A 12,284-nucleotide genomic window follows, 5' to 3' on the forward strand; every position below is an offset into this window, starting at 1 on the left:
AGGATTTTGGCTTCAGCCCCTGGGTAGTGATGAGGTGGTTTCCTGTGTTGGGGAAAACAGGGGAGGAGCAGGGTGTTTTGAAGGGCTGGGCTAGGGAACCACGAGTTTGACTTTGGATCCGGGAGGCGGTGAAGAGTGTAGTGATCATCCACGCGGAGACATCAAATAGGCAGACGGCTATTTGAGGCCAAAGCTCAGTGGAGAGTCTGGGTGGGAACTGGAAGTTGGGAGTTGTCAGGAACAGGATGGAATTGACAGCCAGATGGGGGGTCCTGCCCTCGAGAGCTCGTGGTCGAGTGGGATGACATGACGGGGAGGACATGAGGGTGCAGTGGTAGCAAATGCTTGTGTTGGATGAGTATGTTGTGATTTCCAAAATGCTTTGTGGATAATAATATCACTCAGGCGTCGGAACAACCCAGTGAAGAGTTAGACATTATTGTCCCCATTTTTGTAGATGACAAAACTGAGGCCCCGAGAGGGAAATGACTCAGTCATAATGACTACCATTTATTATTATTATTCACTACCATTAAGTGAACAGAGATCAGGCTAAGCATTCTTCACGCGTTGTCTCATTTAATTCCTTTAATAGCCCCATGAGGTAAGAATTATTGAGGTGTCACCTGAGGAAATTGAGGCTTAAAGGGGTAAGGGACTGTCCATGGTCCCACAGTGTGTGAGGGACAGAGTCAAGTTGCTGGCTGTCTCCAGAGCCCGGGTCTTTCCAGGATCCTGTGCATCGTCACAGTTAAGGAGGCCAAGGCCCAGAAGGGAGAGTTGGCTTTCCCCGAGTCACACAGCAAGAATCAGGCAAGAGGGCCAAGACTCAATCCTCTGAGTTCTCAGCTGGAGGGGACCCTTGCACCCCTCTACTCTACCCTCCCCCAGTGTAGGGACTCCCTCTGCACCATCCTGGGCAGGTGGGGGGTGCAGTTTCACCAGGTGGCTCCCAGAACAGGTGCTCACTGCCTTCCCAGGCAGCCCATTCCACCGCTGGGCAGACTGACACGAGCCTGTGCTCATTTTGAACACAATCGATCACAATACAATTTCTGTGGTCCCCATCTCCCACCCCTTCCTGTCCTCCCCTCTCTGGACTTAACCCTAGGCGGTCCACGTTTTAGAACGGGATGTCTGGAATGGTCATAATTTGCCATATCAGTGTTGGCAAGTGAGTGTCGACACGCACGCCAACACCATTCCAGTCGTGGAGCCCGTGTGGAGGCCGGAGCGGGGGAGTGGGGAGCGGCCCTGTGCGCTGGAGCGAGGCTGCACCTGGGCTGGGCGCAGACAGCGTGAAGGATGCTTAGCCCAATGTCTGTTCACTTAGTGGTAGGCCTCCTCCAGTTCGTTCTTAAGGCTATCTCCTCCCCCGAGGGGGAACAAGCCCAGATGGGAAAGTGGGCGATTACACGGCAGTTCACCTATGTGTCATATAAAGCGTGTGTCTCAGGCTTTCTGCCCCAATCCGTGGTCAGATCCCAGCTGTGGCAAAGCACAGCCAGTTTGCCCTGAAACACCACCCATCCTGGGTTCTACCTCATTCATTCATTGAAAATTCACTGCTCGCCTGTTAGGTGCCTGCACTGGGGTGGGGAGTGATCAGAATACAGCCCTGAGCAAGAGTTGGTCTCTTCCCTTCTTGGCTCTGATGAGGCGTGCTAACGACTCTGTGCTAGTTTTTCTCACGGGTTAGAGACTGAGCAGATTATCCACTAAATATCCTGGCCAGGGCCCTTCCCGGGTCTCTCTGCTTACGGTAACTTCTCCACCATCTGACTCGGTCGTAACACGCCCCCAAGTGGCTTCAAATCGCCACACCGCCTCTAGATTGTGGAGAAATGGGGCCTCCTACTGGCTAACCGCAGTGCTGAGCCAGCTCACTGTTCACCCACGATCTTCTCTCTTTCTTTCATTCTTGAATTCCTTTAGTCAGCAAACATTTAGTGAATGTCCACCAGGCCCAGGCGCCGTTCCCATGGGGGATGCAGTGAGGAACAAGGAGACGAGTCCGTGCCCTCATGGAGCTGGCGCCCACACCTGGTGGGGAGACAGACAGGAAGCAGATAATTGCTATGAAGGAAAGAAAAGAATGTAATTTAAGACAGTGACTGAGGAAAGGAAGACTGCTTATCAGAGCGGGCAGCCAGGGGAGGCCTCTCTGAGGAGGGGCATTTGATAGAGACTTGAATGATGAGGAGGGGCCAGTCACAGGCAGATCAAGAATGGCGAGAACAGCACAGGCAAAGGCCCTGAGGTGGGGACTTCTTTCTGTTTTTGGTAACAGGAAGGAGACCAGTGTGGCAGAGTTAGGGAGTGAGAGAGTAGTGGGAGGTGAGGAAAGCTGGGTCATGCAGGGCCACGGCAAGGAGTTAGATCATATTACAAACGCCATGAAAGCCAGTGGAGGCATCATGGTTCCATTAATATGTTAGAACAGGAACCTGGATTCCACAGACTGCCCTCAGAGGGGTCCGTGGATAGAATTCGGGGTGGGGGTGGGGCTGTGAACTTGGGTGGGAAAAAAATTACATCTCGATTTTTACTTTCCTCTAACCAAAAATGTAGCACTTCCTTCTGTTATGATATAGGCCACAGACCACAGAAGCGTTAGCAGTACTTGGACTTTGTCACCAGTGGAATCACAGATACTTCCATATTCTCCTACGGCTGTTGCAGATCTCGCAAAATATCGTCTATGAGATTACAGTAGTCATCAGACCCATTGCTTGCTCTTGTCACTATTGTCAAAATTCAGAATATGTTTGATGACTATATTTCAATATAATTGATTTCATTTGAAATCCTTTATATTTTATTTTATGCATTTTTAATTCTGAGAAGGGGCCAGTAGGTTTTGTCAGACACCACAGAATTCAGAGCACAAAAAGTTTAGAACTTTTTGGTAGGAGTCGTGGATGGATTGGCTGGGTTGGGGAGAGGAAGGGAAGAGGGAATCAAGGGTGACCCCAAGTGCTGGGCCGAGTAATGCGGATGGGGGTGTGGTTAAGTTTTTCCTTTGGACGCCTCTCCAGGAGACCACACTGCAAATTGGGATTCATTTATCCCCCCTCCTTTTCCTCTCCCTGCTGATTCAGAAAGAAATCTGGAGACACCTCTCTTTCAGGCTTTTGGGGAGAAAAGGGGATTTTCACTGAGTGTGACGCTCAGGAGAGACAGGAGTTAACAAATATTTTAATCAACAAGCTAAGAGGGGCCGGCCCCGTGGCTGAGTGGTTAAGTTCACGTGCTCCGCTTCAGCGGCCCAGGGTTTCGCTGGTTCGGATCCTGGGCGTGGGCATGGCACCGCTCGTCAGGCCATGCTGAGGCAGCGTCCCACATAGCACAACCAGAGACACTCATAACTAGAATATACAACTATGTACCGGCGGGCTTTCGGGAGTAGAAAAAGAAAAAGGAAAAAAATAACAAGAAAAAGAAGATTGGCAACAGATGTTAGTCAACAGGTGCCAATCTTTAAAACAAAGAAACAAAAAAACAAGCTAAGGGTTATAGGAAATCAGAAAAATGCTAGCAATAAGACTTATTTCTGGTCTTATTCATTTGATTAAATTCAGTGGGTATTTAATGGGGGCTTACCAGGCCCTTTTAAGAGTTAGGGAGACATGAAAATAAGACATGGCCTCCGCCTTCTCGAGTTTCAGTCTAGCAAAGGAAAAATATAATAAGCAAATGGAACACACTGTGAGAAATGCAGTATAGAGCAGGCTGTGTTCAGTCTTGTGGGGCTTGAAGTTTATACAATTTGCAGAGCCTTTTAGGAAAAAGAAGACAAAATTATGAGATCAAAATTAGGTATGGAGTCTTGAAAGGGTCCACTGTAAATGGGAGGTCTGAAGGCCAAGCTTCACTCACTGCAGGGTCAGTCTATGTGCAGGGGGAGACAGCCATGAGAGTTTGTATTGGGCAGGGGGAGGCAGATTGGACACGGTTTCAAAGGACAGAGCATTAGGACTTCAAACCCCTTAAGCTGTGTTCTTAGATGATTAGCAGCCAGAGTGAGAAAGGTTAGAGGTCAGGAGCATCTGGGCACTCCGTCCACCTTCCAAAGCATGTAGAGAAAGCAGAGGCCTTTGCAGGGGGACAGGGAACAGCCCTGAACTGATGCAAGACGAATAGTTGGAAAAGCATGGATGCTGAGCCAAAGTGACTGTTCAACTGCGTGGGTGGGGGGCAGAACACCTGGATATTTCTTTCTTTCTTTATTTGGACTAGGTAAATGTCCAAAATTCAAGAGGTGTGGAAAGATTTACAGTATTGTCAATTTCTGATACAGTTTTCTGGATATAATCTATGCATACCCAAGCAGATACCTAGATATAATTTTTTAAAACACAAACAGTAGCACATTATGCCCACTGTTCTGCCTCTTGAGCTTTCCACTCAACAGGGCATCCTGGAGATTGTTCCATGTCAGGACACAAAGAGCATCTACATTCTTTTTGATGACTGCATACTATCCCATCATATATATCTTCCCTAATTCATTCACCCATCCCCTAATGCTGCATGCTCAGCTTGTTTCCACTCTTTTGCTAAAACACCACTTGCTGCTGGGAATATCCTTCTAGAGAGGTCATTTTGCACAAGTGTGAATATATCCCTAAGATAAATTCTTAGAAATGGAATGGCTGAGTCAGTTTATGTGCATTTGCAATTTTGATAGATATTGCCAAATTCCTCTCTCGCCAGCAGTGTGCAAGAGTGTTTGTTTCCCCACGTGCCCCAACATAGTGTGTCACACACTATTATCTTTGTCAATCTGATAGGTCAAAATTGTGTCTCAGTGCAGTTATAGCTGTGTTTATCTTACTGTGAGTGAAACTGAATGTTTTTTCATTCACAGCTGTTTGTATTTCCTCTGCTAGGAAGTCACCACACCTATCTCTTGGGTCATTAGGGTTTTTTTCCTTATTGATTTGTAATCGCTCTTTATATATTGGAGAAATGAGCCCTTTGTGTTGATTTGTTTATATTTTCCCCCAGTTTGTTCATTTCCTGGGATATTAAATTGGTCTTTGAAATAATAATAGCATTGGGAGGAATTGAGGGGCATGTTTCATCTCCCCCAATTTCCCAGAAGGAAAAATATTGTAACTGTAAGTAGCATAACTTTCGACTCTACATAAAACTTGCTAAGTGAATTATGAAGCATCAGTTTTGGTTCATTCAACAAATATATGCAGAGCATCTACTGGGTGCTAGATATTCTTCTAGGTGCTGAGATTACAATGGTGACCAAAACTGCCAAAATCAAGCTCCCGTGGAGCTGATGCACTGTTAAAGAGTAAACAGAAAGAGAGGTACTTTGAGATGGTGATAAGTCTTATGAAGGAGGTGAAATGGAGGTGACAAAGGGAGGTGTGGCGGTGGGCTGGTTTAGATTAGATGATCAGGGAGGGCATCTCTGAAGAAGTGACTTTGTGTTAGGACCTGAGTGACAAGAAGGACCTAGGCAGGAGTGTAAGAACTAGAACTGCCTGGGAGAGGGAACAGTGCATGTAAAGGCCCTGAGGTAGGAGTTGAAGTCAGAAAGACTAGCACAGGCCTCAGTATAAAGGGCCTTAGAGGCCAGGTGAGGAGTCCTGATTGTATTGTTGTGGGCTACAAGAAGCCATTGGAGTGTTTGTGTGTAAGGAGGGTTTACTTTTTGTTTTAGAAATGTTCAAACCTAAAAATAGAGGGAATGATGTAAGGAACCGCTTGTACCTTCATCCAGCTCAGTAGATAGCAGCATTTTGCCAATCCGGTTTCATCTCTACTCCTCACTTTTTTTGGTGAGGGGGCTGGTGTTTTTCTCTCCCTCTTTCCCTGCCTCATTCCCTTTTAAAAAGTAGTCTTTTTGTTGAAATATAACAAATACGTAAAAGGGCCCAAATCATAAGTATATGGCTCAATGATACTCACAAACTGAGCACACTCATGTAACTGGCATCCGGATCAAGAAACTGAATATGGCCAGCTCCCCAGAAGCCCCCGGGACCCCTTCCAGTCTCCACCTCCCAAATTTTTAACATGCGATTGGAACATAAAAGGGATCACACAGGATGTCTCTATTGTGACCAGCTTCTCTCACTTGTGATGTTGAGAAGTCTATATTGTGTGTCATTGTAGATTGTAGAGTGCTAATTCTCATTGCTCTGGCATTCCACTGAATCACAGTTTATTCAACTGTGGATGCGTACTTGGACTACCTTCAGGTTTTACCAGTGGTTCTGCTGGGAACATTCTGGTACATGTCTTTTGGTGAATACGTGTAGGCACACATGGTGGCTTATATCCACCATATTCCACCATGTGGAATCACTGGTCATAAGACAGGTGTATGCTCAACTTTAGTAAATAGGCCTATATTTGTTTGCTAGAGCTGCCAAACAAAGAACTACAAAATGGATGTCTTTTTTTTGTTTGTTTGGTGAGGAAGATTGGCCCTGAGCTAACATCTGTTGCCAGTCTTCCCCTTTATTTTTCCTCCCCAAAGCTCTGGTACGTAGTTGTATATCCTAGTTGTAGGTCATTCTAGTTCTTTTATGTGGGATGCCACCTCAGCATGGCTTGATGAGTGGTGTGTAAGTCCACACCCAGGATCTGAACCGGCGAACCCTGGGCCACCGAAGCAGAGCATGCAAACTTAACCACTCAGCCACAGGGCCAGCCCCAAACTGGGTGTCTTAAACAACAGAAATTTATTATCTCACAGTTCTGGAGGCTACAAGTCAGAAACCTAGGTGTTGGCAGGGTTGATGCTTTCTGAGGGCTGGGAGGGAAGGATCTGTTTCAGGCCTCTCTCCTTGGCTTGTGGATAGCCGTCTTCTCCCCGTGTCTCTTCACACCATCTTCCCTCTGTGCACATTTGTCTCTGTGTCCGAATTTCCCCTTATTATATGGATACCAGTCATATTGGATTAGGGCCCATCCTAATGACCTCAGTTTAACTTGATCATCTGCAAAGACCCTATTTCCAAATAAGGTCTCACTTTGGGGTTTTGGGGGTTAGGATCCCAACATATCTTTTTAGGGGGGAACATAATTCAACCCATAACTGTCCCAAAGAGTTTCCCAAAGTGGTTGTACCAATTTACTCACCCACTAAGTGCTGGAGTATTTTAAAGCTAATTCCAGACATGATATTGTTTGCCTTGGGAGTATTTGAAAAGAAAGGAAGACTTGGTCTGATTTACATTTTTAAACAATTCTATTTGTTCTGTGGGAATGTAAGACAAAGCAAACATTTCATCAAGAAAGAAAAGGTAGGGTGGGGCTGGTGGTGTAGTGGTTAAGTTCATGTGCTCTGCTTTGGCGGCCCAGGGTTCGTGAATTGAGATCCCAGGTGTAGACCTACACACTACTCATCAAGCCACGCTGTGGCAGCATCCCACATACAAAATATAGAGGAAGATTGGCACAGAAGTTAGCTCAGTGCCAATGTTCCTCACCAAAAAAAAAAAGAAAGAAAGAAAGAAAGAAAAGGTAGTAAAGAGTGAACCCTCTAGATGGCCCAGGGAGGACTCTCTGCTACCCTGAAGTTGGCAGAAGCTTCCTGGGGACCCTTAGTTCAGGGATGCCGTTCAGAGATCATGTTCCATCTCTCGCTGCACGGTGCCAGGCTGCCCAGAGGAGCACCCCCCAGGGTCCAGGTGAGGCAAAGGGAGCAGCGGGGCCAGGACTCAGGCTGTCTTCTGTCCACCCACCTCCCTGCTAGGACATACAGCAGCTCCTCCAGCTCCAGCAGCTGGTGCTTGTGCCGGGTCACCACCTCCAGCCACCTGCTCAGTTCCTGCTGCCACAGGCCCAGCAGAGTCAGCCAGGTAAGGCCCCCACCCTGGATGGCCTCCTTGATGTTGCTACAGAACTCCCCTTCCCCCCCTCATCCCACGCATTCCCGCTTGTCTCTCTAGGCCTGCTACCGACGCCAAATCTATTCCAGCTACCTCAGCAAACCCAGGGAGCTCTTCTGACCTCCCAGCCCCGAGCCGGGCTGCCCACACAGGTGAGAGGGTCCCCCAAGTGTGCCAGGCTAGGCCCGCAGCAGGGCCTGCAGCAGGCTGGGTGAATGGGGTGGCGGGTTAGGATCTCCTCTCCATTTGGCCCATCCCACAACCACAGGGGCCAGGAGAGGAGTCAAGACCTGGAGCCCAGCCCTGCTCTAACACTAATTTGCTGTGGGACCTTAGGCAAGCCACTCTCCCTGCCCAGGTCAGCTTCTTCCTCTATAGAATGAGAGGAGTTAACCAGACTAGGGGCTCTTAACACTTTCAGGTACAAGGACTTCTTTGAGAATCTGACGAAAGACTTGGATCTGACCCCCACTGCCCCAAAATGCACATATATACAAAACACAAAAAGCCTATAGGTTATGAATACCTTGGGTCTCTTCCAGCACTCCAAATGGAGGGTTCTCTGAGGAAGGCCTCTATAGGGTACTAATTCACATCCCCTTCCCAGACCAGACACTGAAAACGGGGGGGCCACAGATGTGTTTTATTTGGCCCATACCATATTTTTTAAGTTGAATTAGTTGTCAACAAAATTCCCAGGAAACTCCAGATTCCCAGCTTCTTTTGACAAACTGGAAGCTCTGGCAAGGCTGGATTTGTGTCCACATGGCATGGCGGCAGTGGGCAGCTGGCTGCTGGCCAGAGCAGGGGCCCCCTCCAGGAGGGCGTGAGCTCTCCAGGTCTCCTAGGTGTCCTCCTGCCTGGCCCCCATGGCCTTTCTTTCAGTTTGCTGTTTGGATTCTAGACTTTAATAATAATCTTGCACTATCCTTTACAGATTCCAGAGTTCCCTCCTACCCATTTATTTAGCAGTCCTTTCAAAAACTATATGAACTACTAAGAAAACCCAAAAAGTTTAGCTGCTTAGCTGCAATCCTGAAATCCAAAAATGCTCAGAAAATCAAGTTGTTCTTGTAATGTGGGCATCAGAAGTCATTTGGCTGCAAAGCCTGTCTTGACCTGATGCAAGGCAGCATATGTCTTTTCTTTATCCCTCTTGTGTGATATTCGTGCTTTCTTGAGAGCTGTTAATATGTCCAATTATGGGGTAATGCTTTGACCCTGATGGGGGGGGTCACACTAGCTATGATATATGCCCCATGTAGGCTTTCTAAAATCTGCAAAATTTCTGACTTCCAAAACACATCTGGCCTGGGTTTTGGATAATGGATCAAGGATTTGTGTGACCAACATCCTCACAGACACCACCAGCTTCAGAGCTTTTATTTTTAGGAAAATGAAGCATTCCAGAGAGAGCTGTTGTTTCTTTGTAAATCCCCCCAGTCGCCCTCCCATCTGTTTTTAAAAATATTTTTACTTTATTTGCAACCTACTCATTTTTAACCCAATTCTCCCAACAACCCTATGGAGTAGGCAGAGCTGCCATGATTGTTCCCATCCTGCAGAGGGAGAACTGAGGCCCAGAGAGATTAAGAAACTTGCCAGGGTCACTGAGCAATTTGGTGTTAGAGCCAGTCCTTGATTCCCAGCCTGAGAGGAGGATAAAACCACCACCCCCAACTCCAGAGAGAGCCCTTGGCAAAACGAGCTGGCTGCTCCTTCTGGGAGTTTGCAGGCTGGGAGGGAATGTGCGGAGAGTCCCAGGCAGCGACAGGACCCTTGTGGGGCAGCAGTGTCACCTTGATGGAAATTGCCAGTGTGGAGGGGCCTCCAAGGGGGAAGGTGGAGGGGAGTCTGAAGGAAGAGGCTGGACGGCAGGGAGGGAGGAAGGCAGGGGGAACTTCGCAGCCATTACTGAGTCCCATCCTGGTCCTCGGTCCTGCATCCCACCCACCTGCCCACTCCACACTCCACCAGGCCGTGACCCGCCCCACGCTGCCCGATCCGCACCTCTCGCACCCGCAGCCCCCGAAATGCTTGGAGCCACCATCCCACCCCGAGGAGCCCAGTGACCTGGAGGAGCTGGAGCAGTTCGCCCGCACCTTCAAGCAACGCCGCATCAAGCTCGGCTTCACGCAGGTCAGGTTTGGGGCCAGCCCGCAGGATGGGCGGTGGGCTTAGGGGTGACGGGGCGTGACTATTTGGTGGGCAGGGCGGGGGCATAGCTGTCTAGTGGGCGGGGTGAGGGCGTGACCAGCTGTGGGAAGGGCGGGGCATAGCCATCTAGTGGGTGGGGTTTGGGGGCGTGGCCAGCTGGTGGGCGAGGTGAGCGCGGCGCACAGAGGCTGGGTCCTGACCGCCCGCCCCATCCTCACCCCCTGGTCCAGGGTGACGTAGGCCTGGCCATGGGCAAGCTCTACGGCAACGACTTCAGCCAGACGACCATCTCCCGCTTCGAGGCCCTCAACTTGAGCTTCAAGAACATGTGCAAACTCAAGCCCCTCCTGGAGAAGTGGCTCAACGACGCAGGTGGGACTGGGCTCTGGCGGGCGACGGGCGGCGGGCGAGGGAGGCGCCCTCTCATGCTCCGTCTCCTCCCGGCACAGAGACTATGTCTGTGGACTCAAGCCTGCCCAGCCCCAACCAGCTGAGCAGCCCCAGCCTGGGTTTCGACGGGCTCCCGGGCAGGAGACGCAAGAAGAGGACCAGCATCGAGACAAACGTCCGCTTCGCCTTAGAGAAGAGTTTTCTAGCGGTGAGGCCCCACCTCCCGGGAGGCCCTGAGGTTGGGCGGGAGGACGGCCCGGGCTCAAACGCCCTCTGCCCGCAGAACCAGAAGCCTACCTCAGAGGAGATCCTGCTGATTGCAGAGCAGCTGCACATGGAGAAGGAAGTGATCCGCGTCTGGTTCTGCAACCGGCGCCAGAAGGAGAAACGCATCAACCCCTGCAGCGCGGCCCCCATGCTGCCTAGCCCGGGCAAGCCGGCCAGCTACAGCCCCCATCTGGTACCAAGGGCTCCTCGGGGGGGTGAGGGGGGGCACAAAGCTCTGGCACCTCCCTCGCCCCTTGGCAGGCACCTTATACAAAGCACAACCTCCCTGGTTGTCCACAGTTCCTAGGACAGAGGACAGGCTTGGGGACAGGCTGTCACATGGGTGGAGCACAGTCACAGAGGGACACACAGTTTTCAGAGAACTGGTCTTACGTGGGGGATACAAGCACCCACAGACATAGCCAAACATAGAGTCATCACAGGACATAGCCACATGGGGACGGAGACCAAGTAGGGAATACAGGCCCCTCCCCTTCCCCCCCCCCCCCCCCCCCGCAGTTCACAGCCACACAGACAGGGCAGGGACATCATTACATCCCTGGGTGTACACTTAGGTCTATAGCTCCACACAGACCTGCTCGGGATCAGACACGCTGGGACATCACTTTATTCCATCTAGTATGGAAAGGGCTATGACACTACAGAGGGCTCGGAGGAGTCCCTGTCCATGATGTGGAGGAAGGAGGGACCATCTGAGCTGACTCAAAAGGACAAAAGAGACTTGGTCAGCCACATGAAGGACAGGCAAAGGGACTGGTGTTCACAAAGGCCTGGAAGCCGGAGTGTGCCGAGCCCACTTTAAGGAACTCCAGTGCAGTTTAGTGTGGTTGGAGCTGGAGTGCAGGTGAACGAGTATGGGGGGCAGGGTGGGGGGTGGGCAGGGGCCAGACACCCAAGCTGCATGCTGAGGAGCTTGAACTTGACCCATGGGCAGCGAGGAGCTGAGGAGGAGTTTTGAGCTGGGGAGGGACAGTATCTCATTTAGAGTGGGGCTGATGGAAGGATGAGACTGGAGGCAGGGAGGCCAAGAAGGAGGCTGGTGGATGTTCCCAGAAAATGAAGCAATATGACATCTCAACACTCTGATGCAGAGACACAGTTTATCCTCATAATGCCTGCCCCCACACACACTTCAGACCTGCAGCTGGATAGTGTCAGAGGAGAGGTGGGGGAGCACGCTTGGTTGGGAAGTATTCCCTCCTGCTTGTGGCTCAGAATTGCCCAGGGTAAATGTGGAGAAGGATATGATGGAAAGCACCTGGCCTCATACAAACGTAGCATTGTACCCCAAGCCTTCTCACCATCCTAGGGGCAAGGGGAGGGAGTCGTTCCCAAAGGGAGCAGCATGGGGGCTGCTGGGAGACAGTGGCCTAACCATACCTTCTTTCCTCTCTCCCAGGTCACACCCCAAGGGGGCGCCGGGACCTTGCCATTGTCCCAAGCTTCCAGCAGTCTGAGCACAACAGGTCAGGGAGGGCAGAAGATGGGGAGGGGGTCCTGGAGACTCAGTGCAGGCCTGGAGCCTGGGGTTCTCAAGTGGTGCAGGGCACAGGGTGTCTGCGGGCCTCAGGACGGAGCCTGGGGATG

General features: G+C 50.4%; 1 protein-coding gene across 12 annotated transcripts in view; it reads left to right on the plus strand.

The window, feature by feature from the left end:
* Window positions 1-12,284, plus strand: part of POU2F2 (POU class 2 homeobox 2) — a 73,421-nt gene that overhangs the window by 58,839 nt on the left and 2,298 nt on the right. For 7 of the 12 annotated variants that reach the window (XM_070224545.1, XM_070224541.1, XM_070224542.1 and 4 more), the window contains 7 exons: window positions 7,727-7,832; window positions 7,923-8,014; window positions 9,840-10,001; window positions 10,250-10,391; window positions 10,469-10,617; window positions 10,693-10,869; window positions 12,097-12,163. In XM_070224545.1, the coding sequence (XP_070080646.1) occupies window positions 7,727-7,832; window positions 7,923-8,014; window positions 9,840-10,001; window positions 10,250-10,391; window positions 10,469-10,617; window positions 10,693-10,869; window positions 12,097-12,163 (895 nt within the window). The remainder of the gene's footprint in view (window positions 1-7,726; window positions 7,833-7,922; window positions 8,015-9,839; window positions 10,002-10,249; window positions 10,392-10,468; window positions 10,618-10,692; window positions 10,870-12,096; window positions 12,164-12,284) is intronic. The other 5 variants (XM_070224540.1, XM_023651411.2, XM_070224547.1 and 2 more) reach the window with 1 other exon arrangement.

This window comes from Equus caballus, chromosome 10, assembly GCF_041296265.1.
Source record: "Equus caballus isolate H_3958 breed thoroughbred chromosome 10, TB-T2T, whole genome shotgun sequence".
Taxonomy (NCBI): domain Eukaryota; kingdom Metazoa; phylum Chordata; class Mammalia; order Perissodactyla; family Equidae; genus Equus; species Equus caballus.